Source organism: Humulus lupulus, chromosome 7, assembly GCF_963169125.1.
Source record: "Humulus lupulus chromosome 7, drHumLupu1.1, whole genome shotgun sequence".
Classification (NCBI taxonomy): Eukaryota; Viridiplantae; Streptophyta; class Magnoliopsida; order Rosales; family Cannabaceae; genus Humulus; species Humulus lupulus.
The window spans coordinates 10,134,197-10,155,627 of record NC_084799.1 but is presented as its reverse complement, the minus strand read 5'-3'; the positions used below and the strand labels follow the sequence as shown (position 1 = coordinate 10,155,627).

Here is a 21,431-nt window from a genome sequence, read left to right as displayed (position 1 = left end):
CATTAAATTTTATTAGCAATTGAGGCTTCTAGTTAACTGTAGAGAAAGAATCATAATAATAATATAAATAGAGAAAAGAAAATAAAATTGTAGAGTCATACTCATACACACAAGATTGGCTTCTATAGTTATATTAGTTTAGAATCAAACTATTAATGTATTGCTAGAAACTGAAAATTTTCGTATTGATAAAATCCAACCAATGAAAGGAACATATGTAACCTTCTTATTTAGTTATGAATATTATTTCTCACTATGACTGGAAACACAGCAATAATAATTATTGAAGTACTAGTACATAGGCTATTACAAGATCATGTGGCAGAGCATGATGGCTTCTCTAGTTGTTGTCATACCAGAACTGCTTTTGAAGAAGGTTGATAATGTTGTTGTCAACTTGGAAGGCCTTGGCTAGGACATCAGGGTTGATGGGAGGGTCTGAACCAAACACAGCATTTGCAATGGTGATCACTCCTGCATTTTGGCTGCTGAGACCAGCAAAGGCAACTGCTGGGGTGTGCCCTTTGTTGAACTGGAAATGAATCAAACCGATTGGGAACACGAACACATCTCCCTTGTTCAAAACCTTTGTGAAAAGGCGGTTTTGGCCATCTTGTTGGTTGGATGTCACAAACCCAACGTAGAGCGTTCCCTCAACGACGACCAATATTTCAGTGCCGCGGGGGTGAGTGTGAGGTGGGTTCTGACCATATGGTGCATAGTCAATGCGAACCAACGATATTCCAAGAGTGTTGAGTCCAGGAATTTTGTTAACATCGACGGCTGTTACTTTGGAACCAACTGGATTACTAGTGTTTCCTGCAATGTTGAGCCCTGAAGTAAAGAAATCATCCGCATTGACTTCCTTTGGATCCTTGCAAAACTTCCCATTCACAAACACTGCTCAAAATAAGTAATGTTCATTAGTAACAGATAGAGGCTAGTAATTAAAAATAGTTACAAATGAAAATTATATAAAAGTGCTGTGCTAGCAGGTAATGTAAAGAAAAGAAATGTATACATACAAGCTTTGTGGGGTTCATCTACTGCCACACAGAAGTCCTGAAGAGGACTAGGATCATAGGCAGAGGCAATGGAAGATGCCAAAGTAAATATGGCAAGTGTGAGAAGGAAATGAGCACTCTTCATTTTTTTTTGGTAAACTGGTTAAGCTCTCTTTAATCTAACAGTTTCTGTAGTCACAAGTGAGAGCTATTGTAATTTAAACTGGCATGAAACCAAGTCTATTTATAGTGTGATTCTCTCTGACCTGAACCTAGCTAGTCCATGTTTTCTAATCGAAGCAGCGAGTAAGACTTGGAAAAATGTAGTCTTTGGTTGTTATCTATTTAATAATGAAACAAAGAATCATTCTTCAACCACTGCGAAGAAGTTTATTTCATTTAATTTGATCATCAATCTTTTTTGCTTCATTCAATGACCAATTGCAAGGAAGGTCATCTTTCTCTCTAGTAGTATTACTTAGCTTTAAGTGCATTTTTAGCCACTTATTTGATTTTAATTAGAGCTGAGAATCTATTTGATTTTATTTGTAATAGATAAGATATTACCTGCCTTTAGAATTTAGATGTGAAAACAAGACTTCTGTTAAGTAGAAACAATTCCATGTCTTGCTTGGGGAGCACTCTATAGAATTTGCACATATCCTAACTAACACATAAAATTCAAAACAACCCTTTTTTTGTCAACACACAAACAGTGCTTTTCTACCATCTCATTAGTTTTTCTGGCCATTTTACTACATTTATTCTCTAAAAGAAATGTGCTAAATTAGCTAAGTTGTTTTTAAAATGTCATTTAGGACCAACAAAAGATGAGCTATAATAGTTCTTTCCTTCATACAAAAAATTGGACTGGTTGAGATACCCTTGGGCTAATTAAGTTGTAGCAAAATAATTAAAGAAGTGGCATTTAGCATATTCAACTACAGGTTCTCTCATTCCAACCATGATTTGCTTACATATGCAAATTTTCTACGTACTTCTAGATCTAGACATGATTAGATATATATATATAGTAATAAAATATTTAATTAAATCTCTCTATCTTCATTACAAATTTTGATTTTTATCTATTTATTACATTTATCTGCATTGAATAAACAACCATCATTTTCCTGTGGATAAAAGTCTCAACTGGTTCATATTCAAATAAGGTAGTTAGAGGAGCTTTCGTTTAGATACGTGTCATATTTTCCCAAATTGATCTCTAGAGGATGATGTGACTGTTATATGCTATGAAATGTATCTGGTGCAGCACTTTCTATATATGCTATGGTCGATTGCTTAGTCTGTCAAATATTAATTATTGCCTTGGACTGCTTCAAGTATTTTTAAAAGAACGTGTCAAATTGAAACTTCTTCTGATGTAAATTTTTTCCTCATTTGAGTATTTTCTTCTCAATTTTTTAATAATGTTTTTCAAATTTAGTCCATATGATCTTTTGTTTCTGCTAGTATCATTTTCCTGTAGTATTACTAGCCTACCCACTGTACTTTTTTTTTTTATAACTATGCAGTTAGTTACAGTAAAACCTCAATATAGTCTTTTTTTTTGTAGTGTACTAATGTATCAAAAATACCAAAAATATGTTAGTCTTGAAGAACAGCTCCAAAAATGAGTATGCAAAGCATATTATTGGATGAATAAAAAGAAAATCTCATGCAGTAGAAAATAATTTTGTATTTAGTTAAGTGTGCTCTATATGATAATTTGTTCAAATCAGAGACCAAGTCTTATTCACATTTGAAGATTAAGTGAGCTTGAGCAAAAGCTTTCTTTTGATTTACATTATAGAAAAACTATACCAAATGCCCCTTTGTGTTATACCTAGTCCATTAAGCTTTGATATCTAACTAGACATATTATTAAAATAATAATAATAAACAAACGTAAAATCCAACTTTAAGATAAAACTTGCCCAATAAGGATTTTCTTTAGTAATGATGGTGCCTAAATCTCCAACTTAAACTCAAGAGTTCTCTGATATGATATTAACAGAGATCAGAGGAAAGGGCAATTAAGTATTAACAAGTAAAAACAATTAATTAAAAAGAAAGTCAGAAAAGAAATTCAGGCATTATGTGATATGCTCAAAATCACCAAATCAAGTTGAAAGTTCCCTTCTAGAGGCAAAGACCAGTTGAAGTTACATGTCGATTTCCTCACAATATCAGTAACAAAACTATTATTGACCAAAAATTTACCAACTCTGTCATGAGGAAAAAACAAACCAAAACTCTTTTTCACTTCATGAAGTATGACAGCCTAGCTAGTACAGAAACTCCCATCTATAAAAAGACGAGTTCTAGTGCAAGATTTCTCAACAATCTCTCAAGCAACCAAAAACAAAACTTGAAGAGATTTTTATAGCATATAGTTACTAACCATGAAAGGTGTTCATTTCCTTCTTTCACTTGTTGTCTTGGCTTTGGCAACTTCCATTGCCTCTGCCTATGATCCAAGCCCTCTCCAAGACTTCTGTGTGGCAGTAGATGAGCCCCACAAAGCTTGTACGTATACATTTAATTTTACATTACCTGCTTGAAGTTTTATAAACTTTTCACATTACTTGTCTCTATCTATTACTAATGAACATTACTTATTTTGAGCAGTGTTTGTGAATGGGAAGTTTTGCAAGGATCCAAAGGAAGTCAATGCGGATGATTTCTTTACTTCAGGGCTCAACATTGCAGGAAACACTAGTAATCCAGTTGGTTCCAAAGTAACAGCCGTCGATGTTAACAAAATTCCTGGACTCAACACTCTTGGAATATCGTTGGTTCGCATTGACTATGCACCATATGGTCAGAACCCACCTCACACTCACCCCCGCGGCACTGAAATCTTGGTCGTCGTTGAGGGAACGCTCTACGTTGGGTTTGTGACATCCAACCAACAAGATGGCAAAAACCGCCTTTTCACAAAGGTTTTGAACAAGGGAGATGTGTTCGTGTTCCCAATTGGTTTGATTCATTTCCAGTTCAACAAAGGACACACCCCAGCAGTTGCCTTTGCTGGTCTCAGCAGCCAAAATGCAGGAGTGATCACCATTGCAAATGCTGTGTTTGGTTCAGACCCTCCCATCAACCCTGATGTCCTAGCCAAGGCCTTCCAAGTTGACAACAACATTATCAACCTTCTTCAAAAGCAGTTCTGGTATGACAACAACTAGACAGACCGGGAAGAAGTAATGGATAATAAATAGTCTATATATTTGTTTCAACAACAGTTTCTACAGCACTTTTGTTTTCTGTCACCTAATAAACAGTTTGGTTATGTCTGTTCCTCTGTTCTCATTGTAATAATTGCAAGTTTTTGCTGCTGAGTTCATAAGAAATTTCCTTGTAGTCTCACTCTCTCATTACTCCTGATCTGTCCTAATATATAATACTAATAAAAATCGAAGTTGTGCTCAAGTAAATTAAACTTGTGGATCTTTATATGTCAAATTAATGATATTAAAAGTCTTTAAAGAGCTCAGATTATGATAATTAAAAGAAGTTAATCAATTATTTAAATATCGGATTATTTAACTAGTTCCAATATGATTGGCCTCATTTAAACAATTTTTTTCCATGAGCTAACAAGAATGTACCATTTCCCCATTGCCAAATAATTAATCTCATTTTCTGTTATATATTTTAATATATAAAGTCCAAGGATGATCATATTTGCATTGTTGTTCTCTCTTGGGAGTGGTAGTTATCAGAGAAAATTGTACAAGTAATTTTCATTTTAATATATAGTTTGGTTCACTGTAATGGATTTAGAATGATAATCGAAATAGTAATAGAATGTATTAAGAATAGTAATAGGAATGATATTATGATGTTTGGTTTGGTATTGGAATAGAATGAAATAAGTGGTGTATTGACAAAAATATCAATACTTTATATTTTTTTTATATTTCTAAAATAATTATAATTTAAGTAAAATTTTAAAAAAATTATGATTTAATTAATACATAACCTAAATTATTTTAAATACTTTGAATTAATTTTTTTTATTAAAAATTATTATATAACTTATAATAACCATTTAAATGTATTAAAAAATATATGATTTTTTTAAGGGGAGCAAAAATATAAATCTTAAATAAAGAAAAATTAAAAATTATTTGTATAATAATAATAATAATTCATTACCCAAGACTAGCTCAGCTACTTCCACAAAAGATGAGGGTAATAGAAGTCATTTGATTTGATTTTAATAGTTGGTAATGGAAACTTGAATACATAGTTATAGGATTGTAATTGTTATTCACTTATGTGATGCATGTAATAATGATTACAATACTTAAAAGAGAAAAGCAAACTTTCATTCCATTACAACCAACCAAAGGTGCACATAAGTAAAATAATATTAGTTTTATTCTTCATAATTGTGTTTTTTTTAATCTTTTTTCTTTTCTACTTTTGAGAGTAATATTAATTAATTGTATTTATTTATTCTTTTTGTTGTGTAGTTATGATTAGAAAGATGTCTAATATAAATTGAGGATTCGGTAGGAAAAGATTAAATGACTTATCTGTATATAATATCCCTAAATTTTGAATATATAGATTTAATTAAGACCTCCAAAAGCAAGAAAATTAGATTGAAAATAGAAAATTCTAACTAATTTAAAAAGGTCTCCAGGCAAATTTTGCCTGAGCCATATATGGTTTTGATGTGTACATTTTCAAGAGGAGTAGTGGAGGTAGTGTTTCAAATAACATGAGCTGCTTTACGTGATGATGCAATTAATAACATTTCATATTGTTTTACGCTCAAATCGTGATAATCACTAAGTGGTGGTTGTAATATAATCGGGCGGTCGATCCACAAAGAGGTAACCTAAACTCAAAATATTAGTAGAAAATAACACAAAAAATTAGTAACAAAAAATAAATAAAAAAATTGGAAATGGAAATGAAAATGAAAATGAAAAGATATTTGAGATTTTGGTGTTGTCTTTTTGATGAAATGATAAAATGAGATAAGTGAAATAAATGTAAGATGTAATCAAGAGTTTGAGAAATGGAAAGATTTCAAGAATCATCCATATGCTTGTTTAGTTACTTTGTTACTTGATTTACAAAAATACACAAGTAAATAGTTCACATCCCAACATTTACTTGGAAAATCTAACATTAAAGTCTATATTCTTTTTTTAACAAAAGTCCATTTGAGTTATAAAGTTCTTTACTTTAAAAGCACAATGTTAATCTTGTGAAAATTCTAAAATGACAAAATACCTAAGGGCAATAATGCAATAGAAGATTAAACATAAAATTATATATTAATATTACTTTTACTAATTGGAAGCACATAGAAAGAGCATGACTAATCCTATATACTATTAGTACAAGTGAATAAAGACAACAAAATAGAGATGAGAATGAAATAACATAAATAACTCAAATACATTACATTAAGAACATAGTAAATCAAAGTAGTAAAATAACATCACTAGCATATGGAATCATCCCTAACCTTCCTAGGAAGATTAGGTCATTATGCTCATGATTCTCACAAAATTCTAAGAAGAGAATATGAGAAGAAAATAAGTAGAATTTTGCTATAGTTTCTGTACTCTCAAATTACATGCTAAGTGTGAAGAATGAGTCTCTATTTATAGAGAGAGAAAATGACTAAAAAGAAATTAAACAACAAAATGTGGTTTACAAAATAAATCTGAAATATTAATAATAAAATATGATTTTGAAAAATCAAATCTTATTTTAAATATTAACCTAGTTATTTTGGTATATGGTCAATATGCTCTTTTTCTAAAATACCACAAAGCATGAACTTTAAAGCTCAAAATAGCAATTTGCAAGGCCTAATACCCACAGAATATGGGTTGGAGGTGGCTGGTGGCAGAAGTGGGTTTTGACCCATTCCCAGCCAATGGGGAGGCGCCACGTGGCGCGGCTGGGAGAAGAGAAGGCTGGGTCTGGTGGGCTTGGTACGTTGGGCGTGCATTGGGCTTGGAGGCTACGCTAGGCCTTCAAGGATGCTGATGCTTCGGATGGGCTGCTGGAGATGGGCCTTCGTTTAGGCTTCAGCTGCGTTGGGGGATGCTAAGGAAGCTGAAAGGTGCGTTGGGATAACTGAGGACAGGTGGCTCGCGACTGGCTCAGCAGGCGACTAGGCTTGGGCCAACGGGCCTGGGCTTCTCCTTCAGTTGGGTCGGCTGAAGCAAAGCAACATATTACTTTAAAAATGCCATTTTTAATTTAATTCTTTTCTCTTTTCCCATTTTCTTTTCTTTTGCTTTTATTAATGTCAAAATGCAACATACTTTATACAAATTAAATTAAAATTAATATTTTCCATTAAAGAAATATATCAAAATAAATTTAAGAAAATATTAATTAAACTTAATTTAATTTAAACTTTAAGCTTAGTAAAATGTCATTTTTTTTAACTCCACACTGTGGCGTGAGAGCTGCTCTCTTCCTCTCCATGGCGAGATGTAAGAAGGCAATTCAGAAGCCAGTTTCTTCATCTTCAGAGGTTGGGATCGATTCAACTAAGGGATTGAATATTGAAGAGGTGAATTCTAAGCGTCTTAGTGTTGAGCAAGCGGCAGAGGAAGTCTTTGCAGATACTGTGACTGATTTCACTGAGTCTATCGAAGAAGATGGGTTAGATTCTGCTAACGATGGAAAGGTTGATGAGAGGATCAGCTTGGATGAATCCGTTCAGGTGAAGGATGGAGACAACCTAACTTTCCAAGATCTGGCCAAGGATAAGTGGACTCAATTTCGGGATAATTTCACGCAGCAAAATGGAGTGAAATTGGATAATTTCACGCAGCAAAATGGAGGAACCTATGCTCAGGGATGGGAAGCTGATAGATCAATTGGATCTAGAGGAAATCGAAGAGCAGGCATCCTTTTGGAATACAGCTATAGTCTGCATTGTACTTGGAGCTAACCCACCGATTGCAGTGTTCGAAGGTTTCATTCGTAGAATATGGGGAAAACTTGGAATTGAAAGGGTGGCTAGGATGAATGCATGGTTTACGATTGTTAAATTCTGGGATGTTTCGACTCGGGATTTGGTTCTAGAATCTGGAGTGATTCATTTTGATAGGAAGCCAGATATTCTAAGGCCATGGTATACAAACATTGATACATTAAGGTTAGTGAAATCGGTTCCAGATTGGGTTAGATTACATGACTTGGGTCTTCAATTTTGGGGAACAAAATGTCTGAGTGCTCTTGTGAGCACCTTTGGTCGACCCATGATGATTGATAAAATAACTAAAGATAGATCAATGGTGAAGTTTGCTAGAGTCCTAGTGGATGTGGAAATCTCTGATAAGCTTCCCCATAGTATCAGTTTTGTGAATGAACATGGTCAACTGATCGAGCAGATTATTGAGTATGAATGGTTGCCTACTAAGTGTTCGGTTTGTAAAAGTCTTGGGCATGCTACTTCTAGTTGTAGACGGGAACAGAACTTAGTTTGGCAAACTAAGAAGGAACAGGGCATGGCAAGTGAGAAGGCAGTTGAACACAAGCAGGTTGAGTCTGATCCAGTCCCAGATTCTTTGGACTCGACTTCAGCAGAGCCTGAGATGACTAAGGTAACTCCAGTTGATACTGAGAAGGATACAAGTGTTTCTACAGAAGTTTAGGACCAGGTATGGACTACTCCCAAAAGAGTGAGTGGAGCTAAGCATATTAACGAGGAATCCCAACCTAGTAAGAATAATCAATATAGTGTTTTACAGGATGGACAATTGGAGGTTCCAAAACAAGGTAAAATCACAAAAAAAAAAACTTCTAATGGAAGGAGGAAATCTGCTCTGTTGGAATGTTAGAGGACTGAATAATAGGAATAAATAGAAATCCCTTTATGATTTCTGTAGGTCCAATAAAATTGGGTTGAGGGCTTTTCTTGAGTCAAAACTTAGGGGTTCTAAAATAGAGGACATGATGACTTCTGTTTTCAGGGATTGGAAGTATTACTCTGTCCCGATTGTTGAGGGGAGAATTCTGCTGGTTTGGAAAGAGGACCTTATTAAAATTTCAGTTCTTGGTGTGGAAGACCAGTTCATTCACTGTACTGTGAAGATCATGGGAGTTTTGAAGAAATTCTGCTTGACAGTAATATATGGTTGGAACCAAATTGAGGAGAGGAAGAGACTTTGGCATGCCTTAGATTCTCTGAGGTTTCCTGTCCAACCTTGGCTAGTTGTTGGTAATTTTAATGCTATTTTTGACTTTGATGATAGAATTGGTGGTAGATCTATAACTGACATGGAAAGGGAAGATGCTTGTACTTGGAGAGCCAACTGTTTGATGTCTGAAATCCGTAGGATTGGTGCTCATTACACTTGGTGTAATAAACAGAAGGAAGGGTCTCGTATATTTTCCAAATTGGAAAGAGCTTTCAGTAATGAAGCCTGGACTGATGCCTTCCCTAATTCAGAGGCTCATTTTAACTGGGATGTTATTTCTGACCACTGTTATTATGTTATTAAACCTATTCTTAGTCAGATTTCAGGGGTGAAACCTTTTAAATTCTTCAACATGTGGACAAAATATGAGGAATTTAGAGAGATTGTTCTGAATAGTTGGTGTACTAAGGGATATTGTTCTGATCTGCTGGGAATTAGTCAGAAATTGAACAAATTAAAGTCAGTTTTGGTTCAGTTTAATAGGAGGAAAATTGGGGATATAACAGATAGATATCTAGAAGCCAAGGAAAAATATCAGCAAGCTCAATTTTCACTTCAACAGCAGCCTCAATCTATAGAGTTACAGAGAGCAGAGCAAGTTGCTTGTACAGAGTTTAATTACTGTTCTAAAATGCATGAGAGCTTCCTTAGGCAAAGGAGCAAAGTTACTTGGCTAAGATATGGAGATGACAACACAACTTACTTTTATGCAACTTTAAAACAGAGATCTGCTTTTAATCGAATCACTGCTTATGTGGATGATCATGGACAGATTGTTGATTGCTATGAGGATGTGATCAAGCATTTTGTTAACCATTTTAAAGGGTTTCTGGGCAGTCCTAGCTCTACTACTGCTAGGATCAGCTGGAGGGTTTTAAGGTTGGTAATATTTTAAGTTTAGATCAACAACTTAGTTTGATTAGGCCTTTTACGAAGAAGGATGTTAAAGAGGCCATGTTTAGTATTCATTCTGTTAAAATTCCTGGTCCGGCTGGGTTTGGTTTGGGATTTTTCAAGTATATGTGGAAAGATTTGGGGGATGAGGTAGCCTCTGCCGTGCTGGAGTTTTTTGATTCCTGCAGCTTGCCAAAATCCCTTAACAGATCAATTATTGCTCTTATCCCAAAAACTGATTCTCCATCCACAGCAATAGATTACAGACCAATAGCTTGTTGTAATACCTTATACAAGTGTATTTCGAAGATGATATGTGTGAGATTATCTATTGTTTTGCCTTATCTTACTCATCAGAATCAAGGTGTTTTATTAAGCATAGATCGTTGGCCCATAATATTTTCATTCATCAAGATCTTCTCAAAGGTTATTCTAGGAAGAATATCTCAAATAGATGTTTGGCTAAGATAGATATAAGCAAAGCTTATGATTCCGTTGACTGGTATTTCTTGGAGGATTTACTGACCGCCTATTGTTTTCCTAGTCGGTTCATTAGTTGGATCATGGTCTGTTTGAAAGGGGCTTCTTATTCTTTACTATTGAATGGCAGACTTCATGGAGCGTTCAGTGGGATGAAAGGATTGCGACAAGGAGATCCTATATCTCCTCTTCTGTTTGTATTGATCATGGAATATCTAACTCGATTACTGATTCTAGCTGCCCAGCACAAGGTTGATAATGATGGCTTCTCTAGTTGGATTTTATCAATACGAAAATTTTCAGTTTCTAGCAATACATTAATAGCTTGATTCTAAACTAATATAACTATAGAAGCCAATCTTGTGTGTCTGAGTATGACTCTACAATTTTTTTTCTTTTCTCTATTTATATTATTATATGCGAGGACATTATATGTGAAAGACTTAGATGAATTGGAAGAGGGCATTGTGTTCACGCTATGTAAATTAGAAAGTATTTTTCCTCCTGCTTTCTTTGATGTGATGATACATCTTGTGGTGCACCTGCCATTAGAAGCTAAGTTAGGCGGTCCAGTACAAATGAGATGGATGTATTCGATCGAAAGGTAATATAAATTACAACTTAAATTATTGTATAATCATTGAAGACAATATTTTTATTACTATTTATTAAGAACATAATAATTTTCAGGGAATTAGGTCATTTGAAAAAATATGTAAAGAACAAAGCCCGACCTGAAGGTTCCTGTAATGCCCCGGATTCCCTATTATGGTTTAATGGCTGGATTAGTAGGCCAGGAGGGCCATAACTATTTAATTATGCCATTAAATATGTTTATGCATGTTCATGAGAATTATATTATAATATGATGTTAAATGCATGCATGTGGGTCCACATTTGTTTACAAGGGTGTGTTGGTAATTTGGCCCGTTGAGGGCATAATTGAATATTTGTTTGCATGTCAATGATATATTGTGAGGCCACATTATAATGTGGATTGATTCGAGTATTTCGGCATGAGACAATCTTTAAGTATGATTTATCGGTTTGGTCATAACAGGCTTAAGCTCGGGGCTCGGGGTGAGTCTCGGGGTGTTTTTAATGATTAGAGCGTTACCGGGAATAATAGGGTAACGGGATATGAATTATTGGAGTTTGAGATTATTGAGATTATCGGGAATTGGGAAGCGTTAATTATGATTAACGGGATAAGTGGAAAGTACCAATTTTACCCTTGGAATGATTTTAGAAGCCTTAAGTGACCTAGGGGTATTTAGGTCATTTGGATGGATTTATATAACCCTTTAGTTGGCTGTAGAAGCATATAGAATAAAACAGAGCAAAACAGGGTCTTCTTTCTCCTTCCCGTACATCATTCTCCACCATCTTCCCTTTGGAGTTTTTGAGCTCAAAGTGGGGTTTCAAGCTAGGAAATCAAGGGGCTGGGTTTGTGGACTTGGTTCAGCCATTTAAGGAGGTTCAAACTCAGATTTGAGGTGAGTTCAGCCATAAGTTTCTAGTTTATACTCTGTTTTCTTTTAGTTTTCAGCCTATGATTTCTTGATGATAGTTTGGATTCATGGAGGTTTTGATTGATGTTTAGTTTGGGTTTTGATGAGGGTGAGTTATAGGTGATGTTTAGAGGTTGAATTGAGTGTTTGAAGGAGGTTTGGAGCTGGTTTGAAGGCTTGGTTCCAAGGGAAAATGTAGGGGAGGTCGAGCTGGTGCATGTTGGATTTTTTGGCTGAACAGGGTAATGAGCCGCGACATGGCTGTGGTGCGCCGCGGCCCATGGTGTCTGACAGAGAGGGCCACCTTTGTTTGAGGGGCGCGCCGCGATGCAGCTAGGGCGAGCCGCAGCCCTTAGTGGATTTTTGGCCAGAATTATGTTTTTAGCTTGGGGATTCAAGCCTTAGGCCTCGGGGTCGAACCTAGTACCCGGTTGAGTAGTGTTTGATGTCTCGGAGGCTAGGTTTTGGTTTGGGAACCCTCTGTTATCATTTTTATTGATGAATCCTATATTTTGGTTATGACCAGGTGACCGTCAAGGAATTTAAAGATTGATCGTTCTCAGGGGTCGTTCTTATAATAACTTTCACTCGAACCAGAGGTAAGAAAACAATGTATGAATACAGTTGCACCCTGTATATGTTTATGACATGCTTGGTTTGTTATTAAAGCATGTTGGTTGATATATGTGGACATGGATTGTTTATTAAATTCTAGTGAATGTTGATTACTTGTTTATGGCACTGACTAGTCAGGGACACTGACCCAAGAGTCAGAAATGGCAGAGCGTTATGAACGCCGGACCAAATGAAGATTAGATCTAATTGATATCAGCATTGAATGACTCTATGGCATTAATGCTGGACCGACCCTAAAGTCGATGAACTAGCACTCAGAGCCAGGGCATAGGGCCCCGGTGACTGTTTGTCACATGGCTAGGGAACGCTGTTCCATAGTTACGACTCTAGAGTTGGGAGGAAGGTTATGTTGGTGACCATTCACCATATACCTATCCTGATCAAATTTATGAAAGAACCACTTATCAGTTAAGCCCTGGTGACCCTATCGTCACATGGCTAGAGGGAGCTGTACCCACTTTTGTGACTTTTGCTACTGTCACCTATCTGTTTTGGACTGGTAGTCCTGAATGATTATTATGATCATTGTTGATATTATATCATGCTTTATTGTGTTTTCTTGCTGGGCCTTGGCTCATGGGTGCTATGTGGTGCAGGTAAAGGGAAAGAGAAGATCACCCAACCTTGAGTGGAGAGCTTAGGTGGTGTTGTGTACATATGCGGCCGCTTGACCACCACGGCCAAGGAGTTCTCAGAGGGACTAGGGGTTTATCCTATTTTTGACGCTTAGGTCGGCAGGGATTGTAAATTTGAAACAGTAGCGACCATTTTGTATTATAAACAACTTGTAAATGTTTTGAATGGCTCATGAGCAGTTCAAAAGTCACCATTCTGCGCTTGCACTCAATCGTTGCCCCATACTTCGATAACAAATCCATCCCTAGAATCATATCAAAGTCGTCCATCTCTAACTCAATCAAATCAACAGACAATTCCCTACCATCTACCTCTACTGGCAATGCTCTAATCCATTTCCTAGAGACTACCAGTTCTCCTGTTGGCAACAAAGTCTGAAATCCCCTAGCATACACACCACTAGGTCTACAAAGCTGGTTTATCACTCTAGCAGATACAAATGAATGGGTAGCCCCTATTATATTTTAATATAATGTTTGATTGATTAAATAAGTGTTACAAAAGTGATTATTTAATCTAGTGGGGGAATGTTATATTATTTCATATAATATAATATTAGATTAAATAATGTGACAAAATGCGATTTGTCACACAAATGTGATTTGTCACACCTTGTAACATATTATTGAGAGTCACAAAATTGGACAGATGTGTGTGCCTAAATGTGACATATTTTGGAGTTACAAAATCAATTTCAAATTTGTAACTCCTAAATATTACCCAATAATGTGTATATTATGTGTTACACATTTGAGATTGGATTTCTTAAAGCCATATGAGAAATGGCTGATAGAGATGTGATTTTAACTCCCATATTGTGTATGGAAGTTACAAAATTAAGTGGGAATAAATTGGAATGTTTTGGAAAAAAAACTAAAAAATTGGTTGCTGAAAATGACCAAGGGCTGTGGCGCTTGTTCAAGCGCCACGACCCTAGTGGCTGACAACTTCATATAAATTTGGTTTTTATCCAATTTTGAACGTTTCCAACAGCCAAGTAACTCCCAAATCTCTATTATAATTCCATAAAACATCCAATTAATCATTGGTAACAGCCATGGGGTTGGTGGAATTTTAAATTCAAAAGGTGTCTCAAAACTCTATAAATAGGAGCCTAATGCTCACTTGTAAGACACACCATTTTTCATCCACAAAGCACTTGGCTGAAAAATACACCTTGAGGCTTGATTATTCCAGAGAGCTATTTCCTTGAGAGATCCCTTAGTGCTTAGAGAATAGGGGGAAATAAGCTTTTGGACAAAGGTTTTGAACCTTGTTCAAGTTGGTGATCCCCATTACTCTACACTTTGGTTGAGTGTGAGTTTGTGTTTTTCATTGATCTTTTTCATTCAGTTGTTCTTCTTGTATTATTATTGTTTTGAGTTTGTAATCCTTTTCTTTTATTTCTATTTATATATTTATTGGTATCTCTTGTTTTAGAGTTTTAGTTCTAATAATTCTCTTCTTTCTCTCTTTTCTACAATTTACTTGCATTGTTGGTCATTGAGTTGTAAACCTATTTATCTATCATCTTGTCCATTGTATTCTTTGCATAGAGTTGTATTTTTGGTTTTTTCCACTTTTCCATTGAGCAATAAAATATATTCTCTAACAGCCCCTGAATCAAACAATGCAGTGTACAAAGAACCAACACTAGAGATCTGACCTGTCACAACTGAGGGACTAGCCTCCGCCTCCGCCTCAGTCTGAGTCAAAGTAAATACCCTGACAGGAGCAAGGCTGTCTTTCTGCTTCAGCTCCTCCTTCTTGACTTGAGGGCATTCCTTCTTCAAATGACTGGTGTAACGCCCTACTACCTTAGAGCCGTTACTTAATGAGTTTAAAATAGAAATCGTGATTTTGACTGACTCTAAGTGGTTTCTAAAACCAAAAGTGTGAATGCTACAGAGTTTAAGGCTGTACTCTTTGAAAATGTTTAGTTTCATTGAAAACGTTAAGTATCAAATATCTGAGATCCCAAAATAAGGTTTATAAAATATTTCCAATTCAAAAATAGATTTACACTTGATCAACTATCAAAAGAATGGTTTAATACAGCCATATACAAAATGCCCCCAACCAAAGCAGTCGGGCAGCCCGAACATGTACGCGCCGCCCCCACACTCTCCATACTCATGGCCGGTTGACTGATTCCTTGCTTTTACCTGCCACACGGAGCACCCGTGAGTCGAAGCCCAGCAAGAAAACCCAAATAGTACATAACATATGCAATTAATATAGCTGGCATAATTCACTGATAAATAGAAAAACCATCAGATTAAACAAGCACGGCCATGCCGCCCCAGAGGCCTTACCAAAGCTTGGGGTCTCGGTCCTCACCGTAGGATAACTCATGTATCCCTGGGTCCCACCCTGGCTATAGCATCCCATGTGCTGAGCGTTACTTCCGGCCCCACTGCCGTACCCGGCCTACGCCGCTCTCGGCCTTAGCCGTTCATTCCATTATAATCACACATATAATGCATTCAGAAATAACCATTCAAACATACAATAGCTCATCTAAGTTTACACATTTGCACACAATACAATCTAGGGCCGTGCCCTGCAATCACACAGTGGGCCCATGCCCTATTCTCGGGTGTTCCGGTTTTCTTACCTGTATTCCGAGCTTTCCTGATGCACCAAGGTCGCAAGCACGGTCCTCTAGCACGAGCCTTTCCAAAATCCTAGTCACAACACACATAAAACACTTTTAATACTAACCAAACCCAAAACCACTTCCCGGGACCAATCCCGCACTCTCGGGGCTCCCAAATTCCTAAAACAAATCATCGGAAACATCCCCCGAACCCCCGGAGCAAAAGCTCAAATTTGTAAAATTTCAAGTCCTGAAAAAGGCGTAGCGCCGCGGCGTTACCCGCAAGGGCCGCGGCGCCCAGAGAAGTCAGAAAGCCCCCTGACTGTAACCAGCCTCGCGCCGCGGCGCCCAAGAACAGGGTTGCGCCGCGCCCTTACGAACCCAAAATTTCTGGGTTTCTCTCCTTCAATTCCTTCATCCAAAATACCTCCAAACCAGCCCAAACACATATCTCAACCCCAAAACTCAATTCCAAACTTCACATGAACCATCTAACAACTTATAGATACTAGAATCAAGAGCAAAACACCATCACACCCAAAAATCCACCCCCTTGATTCTAATTTCAGCAACCTAAACCAAAACTTTAAAAATGCTTACTTATGCTTTAAATTCCTCAAATCAAAACAGAAACCAAACTTAAATGTGTAAAAGATCCTTACCACAAATGGAGAATCCACCCAAGGCTTCTTTGATCTCCTCCTAGACTCCCACTTCAGCCCCTTCTCTTCTTCTTCTTGCCATAACCCTTCTTTCTTCTTCTTTTTTTTCTCTTCCAATTTTATCAAAACACCCAAATGCCCAATGCCCAAACCGTGCCCCCCTATAACCCAGCTGAAATTTGTCTATTACCCTTGCCAAAAGACCAATTTACCCCTTCCTAATAACCCTTCCTAACTAAATCTTCAAGGGCACTTAAGTCCTTTCACTTTTATTTCATTTCTACCATTTTCTATCTAATACTTGTTACTCACAGCAGTTACAAATGGTTACCCAGGTTACTCAATTGCCAGTAACTAAAACCACTCATTCACAACTCAACCTATAAGATTCCCAAAGTACCCCTAGGCTCCCCCTGAGCCGGGTACAAAATCCCGTTGTGACTTTTAGACTAATTGGCTCACTAGGACCGTCTTGATGCGTGCATCCTGATAAAAACACCACACTCACATGGCACAAATCACATAATGCAATTATCACAGTTATGCCCTAAAATGGCCAGATTACAATTATGCTCTTTTTAAGACAATCAGGTCTACATGCATACTAATTCACATAGCCATGCATCTCAAATAATCAAATAGTCATATAGCGTGCATTAAATCATAATCATGCATAAAACTCATTAAAGACACACACAGAATCCCATTATGCCCTCCAGGCACACTACTCAAGGCCCTTAAGCCTTAATAGTGAATTTGGGGTCGTTACAACTGGCACTCCCACAGACAAAGCAAGCCTTGATCCTGCACTCACCCTGATGTCGACATCTGCACCGCGAACACACTGGGAAACTCCTCCAGTTGTCCCTTCCACCCTGACGACTAGTAGAAACACCGCGTGCTCTCCTATCTGAACTTGGAGGAACAAAGGAATCTAGGGCCTTCCTCTTCTGCTCGCTAGAGCTACCACCCCGACTGGATCCAATAAAAGGAAGTACTGTCCTCCTGGCATCGCGCCTAACAACGCTCTCCCTCCATATCTGATCTTTGACCCTCTCAGCTGTAAGGGCCTTGTCCACTACCTGAGCATAAGTAGTAGTCTCTGGATCCAAAGTAATATTCACATCGCGAGCGATCATAAGGTTCAACCCTCGCACAAACCTGTCTCTCCTTGCCGCATCAGTCGGCACTAAATCTGGCGCAAACTTTGCCAATCAATCAAATTTCAAAGCATACTCTGTCATTGTCAATCGGTTCTGAGTCAGGTTGATGAACTCGTCAACCTTTGCAGCTCGGACTGCTACACTATAATATTATTCATTGAAGATACTTCTGAATTCTTCCCAGGTCATAGCTGCAATACTTCTTCTCTGACTTACTACATCCCACCAGATGCGGGCATCCTCTCTAAACATGTAACTAGCACAAGCAACTCTCTCGTTCCCCTCAACCCTCATGAAATCCAAGATAGAGGAAACCATATTCATCCACTGCTCTGCCCGTAGTGGGTCTGGTCCACCCTCGAAGGTGGGAGGACGCTGTTTCCTAAACCTTTCATACAAAGGTTCCCACCTGTTTTCCATCACAGGCTGAACCGGCACTGGTGCCGCAACTTGCTGAATTGGCAACCCAATGACCTGTGGAGGGCATGCTTCCTCAACTGTCGGAGTTCTTCTTCTGTTCGTTTCAATCTTGCTTCCATTTCAGTGAACATCTGATGCCAATTCTGTGGGACAGGTGGAGGGTCCTGACCCTGATTGTCATCCTCGGCCCTACTGCCGCGGAGTCTAGATGATTGCCGAGGCATCACAACTATATGCCTGCAATCAATGACGCCGCACATCAGACATGATAACAAAGTCCAACACCACCTTCCAATCACAACAGCCATCCACAACAGTAATTCACATAACATACAGATAGCATATAACACACAATGGGCCATGCCTTGACATCATGCATATGTTAAATCATTCATCATGCTCTATATAAAATAAGCAGGCAAACAGGGCATTCAAGCACATATTCAAGCATATTAGTCAATCATACCAACCAACCCTGAGTCGAGCTTGTCACTGACAGCGAGCGTACATGTTCGGTCAATTTCCAGAACCATAAACTTTGGCTCGCTCTGATACCAAGTTGTAACGCCCTACTTCCTTAGAGCCGTTACTAAGTGAGTTTAAAATGTCCATTCAACTCGCTAATTGAGATTTTAGGTCAAAAAGTGTAATTAAGTCATAAAAAAAGTTATAAATTTTGAAAATAATTCCATTTACTGAAATCATAAAGTGTTTGACACTTGGGATCCCAAAATACTGTTTATAAATATTTACGACATATAAGTACAAACCAAGTCGACTAGACGAAAAAATCTAGGTTTTAATACAATCATCTCTCAAAACCACTGGCTGTGGCAGCCAGGCAGGCCAAACATGTACGGGTCGCTTCACGCTCTCCGTACTCATGGTTGGTCAATTTTCCCCTTACCCTTATCTGCACCACAGAGCACCCGTTAACCGAAGCCCAGCAAGAAAGCCCTCACAAGCAGAAAAACATATGCATAACAAACACTTAGCATATAAACAGGCCATCAATAGGCTAAACACATACGGCCAAGCCGCCTAGGCGCTTTACCAGGCCCTGGGTTTGCGGTCCACACCGTGAGGATATCCCAGGTATCCTTTAGGGTCTCGCCCTGGCAACTCGCACTCTACGTGCTCAATGCTGCTCCCGACCCTTTGCCGCGCTCGGTCTTGCACTCAACGTGCCTATCGCCGTTCCTGGCCCTTTGCCGTTCCTGGCCCCTGCCGACCTCGGCCTGCGCCGTTCCCGGCTCTTGCCAAACATTTACACAATTGCATTCATAGCATAATAAAACATATACTGAACACTAACAAATTCAATCAAGGGCTACGCCCTACAATTCAAACATATAGGGCTCTGCCCTGCATACAAGCTATATGGGAACAGTGGTTTTCTTACCTGCGTCTCGAGCTCTCCGAGCACCGATATCCCGAGCACAATCCTCTAACTTGATCTTCGCTGAAACCCTAGTCACAACACATTAACAATATTCATCCATCAAGTTCTAATCCATTAAATAACTTTGAGCCATATCTCTAATATCCGAAACCTTGAATTCTATCAATCCGGGTGATAAAATCCATCCTGAGCCTTAACCTTTGAGTTCCCATGCCTAAACACACTTAAAAGTATAAAATGGCACTAAGAGCCGCGACCCTATAAGGTCATGCTGCGGCCCACCCCCAAACCCGAGAGCACACCCAAAACAGAGCATGCGCGCTGCGGCCCTAGCTAAGGCATGCTACTGCCCGCCCTTCTTCCAGGCCACCCAAATGCTTCGGAGGGCCGCGATTCAGCAAGAACAATGCCGCGGCCCGACCCTTCGAACCCAGAAAAATCCTCTATTTTCTCTTCTAAAACTCAATCAATCATCCTTAAAAATAAACCTAACAATCCAAACATTAATCACAGAAGTCTTAAGACAATCACAGCAACTAAACCTAACAAGAACTTAAACCAAAAACCTCATAAAACCCAAAATCAATCCTTCACCCAACTACATGCATATTCTAAAAACTAGCAGAAACTTCAAGCTAAAACCTTATAATTTAAAGCTTACCCTTGCTGAACTTAGTCTCTGAATTTGGTCATTAAGCCTCAAGCTTCTAGTTCCAAAGATTTCCCAGCTTCACTACTTAGTCCTTAGCTTGATTTCACCAAGAATTCTCCCAAGCTTCAAATGAAGAGAAAGAAGAGAAGCCAACTTCAAGGGAGAGGGAAAGAAAGAGTCGGATCCTGAATTTTTCTAAAGACTTCTAAGGTTTTGTTTTATTTAACTTAAGCTTAAAGGTTACCTCAAGGCTCGGGGTACCAAAACGTCCCCGAGGGCAAAATGGTAAATTTCCCCAATATTCCCTCCTAGACATTCTAACCTCAAATATATCTCCAAATATTTATTTCCATAACCCGATAACCCCACAATACATTTTATACCCAAAATACCCCTCGACTCACCCTGAGTCGGATTCTCAACCCCGTTGCGACTTTCTGGCTAACCGCTCCCCAGGACTGCCTCGGATCGTGCTGCACAGATAAATCACATACATATCGCATTTATTACATTTATGCCCTCAACGGGCTAAAATCACAAACATACCTCTAATATCCAAACGGGGCCCACATGCATATTTAATTCAACTAAACATGCATCTCTATCACATATTCACATAAATTCACGTATAAGCATATTAAATCATTTATTGCCCTTCAGGCATGCTAATCAAGGCCCTAAGACCTATTAGCAAATTTGGGTCGTTACAGTTGGCCTTGCACATTGAATTTTGGTTGGGAATGAAGTTTTCCTTTTTTCGGAATGGCCAAGGATTCAATTAATTTTGAAAATCAATATTTCATTTCCTTGATTTCTTCCATTATTTGGCGATTCAGCTTGGATTGTTCCTCTATGAATGCATGAAGAGTATTCTCGAGAGAATTTCGTTGTGGATGAGCATTGTATTGAGGTGCAGAATATGCCTTTGATGGTTTAACTTGTTGCTCATTTCTCCATTGGCCTCCAGATGATTGAGCTTGGTTGGAATCTCTCCAACTGAGATTTGGGTGGTTTCTCCAACCAGGGTTGTACGTATGGGAGAATGGCTTGTTATATTCCTCTATGGAATTACATTGCTCCTCATAAACCCCCCTCATTTCATTCAAAGCTAAATGCTCCGTCCCTCCACAAACAAAGCAAGGTTCTTGCGGTTCCGCTTGAGTGATCATGTGCGATT

General features: G+C 38.0%; 3 protein-coding genes across 3 annotated transcripts; 2 read left to right on the top strand and 1 right to left on the bottom strand.

Annotated features, from left to right (window-relative positions):
• Nucleotides 1-203: 203 nt before the first annotated feature.
• On the bottom strand, nucleotides 204-1,229 carry LOC133790634 (germin-like protein subfamily 1 member 17). Its single transcript, XM_062228333.1, has 2 exons — nucleotides 1,026-1,229; nucleotides 204-900 (listed from the first exon to the last, which is right to left on the bottom strand). The coding sequence occupies exons 1-2, from the start codon at nucleotides 1,147-1,149 to the stop codon at nucleotides 341-343; spliced, it is 684 nt and encodes a 227-aa protein (XP_062084317.1). The 5' UTR covers nucleotides 1,150-1,229; the 3' UTR covers nucleotides 204-340.
• Nucleotides 1,230-3,335: 2,106 nt separating this feature from the next.
• Nucleotides 3,336-4,376, top strand: LOC133790636 (germin-like protein subfamily 1 member 17). The gene is made up of 2 exons (XM_062228334.1): nucleotides 3,336-3,533; nucleotides 3,636-4,376. Exons 1-2 carry the CDS (start codon nucleotides 3,410-3,412, stop codon nucleotides 4,193-4,195), a joined length of 684 nt encoding a protein of 227 aa, XP_062084318.1. The 5' UTR covers nucleotides 3,336-3,409; the 3' UTR covers nucleotides 4,196-4,376.
• A 3,097-nt stretch (nucleotides 4,377-7,473) lies between these two features.
• On the top strand, nucleotides 7,474-10,902 carry LOC133791354 (uncharacterized). The gene is made up of 5 exons (XM_062229282.1): nucleotides 7,474-7,900; nucleotides 7,962-8,633; nucleotides 8,750-8,777; nucleotides 8,888-10,078; nucleotides 10,704-10,902. Exons 1-5 carry the CDS (start codon nucleotides 7,474-7,476, stop codon nucleotides 10,900-10,902), a joined length of 2,517 nt encoding a protein of 838 aa, XP_062085266.1.
• Nucleotides 10,903-21,431: the final 10,529 nt, after the last annotated feature.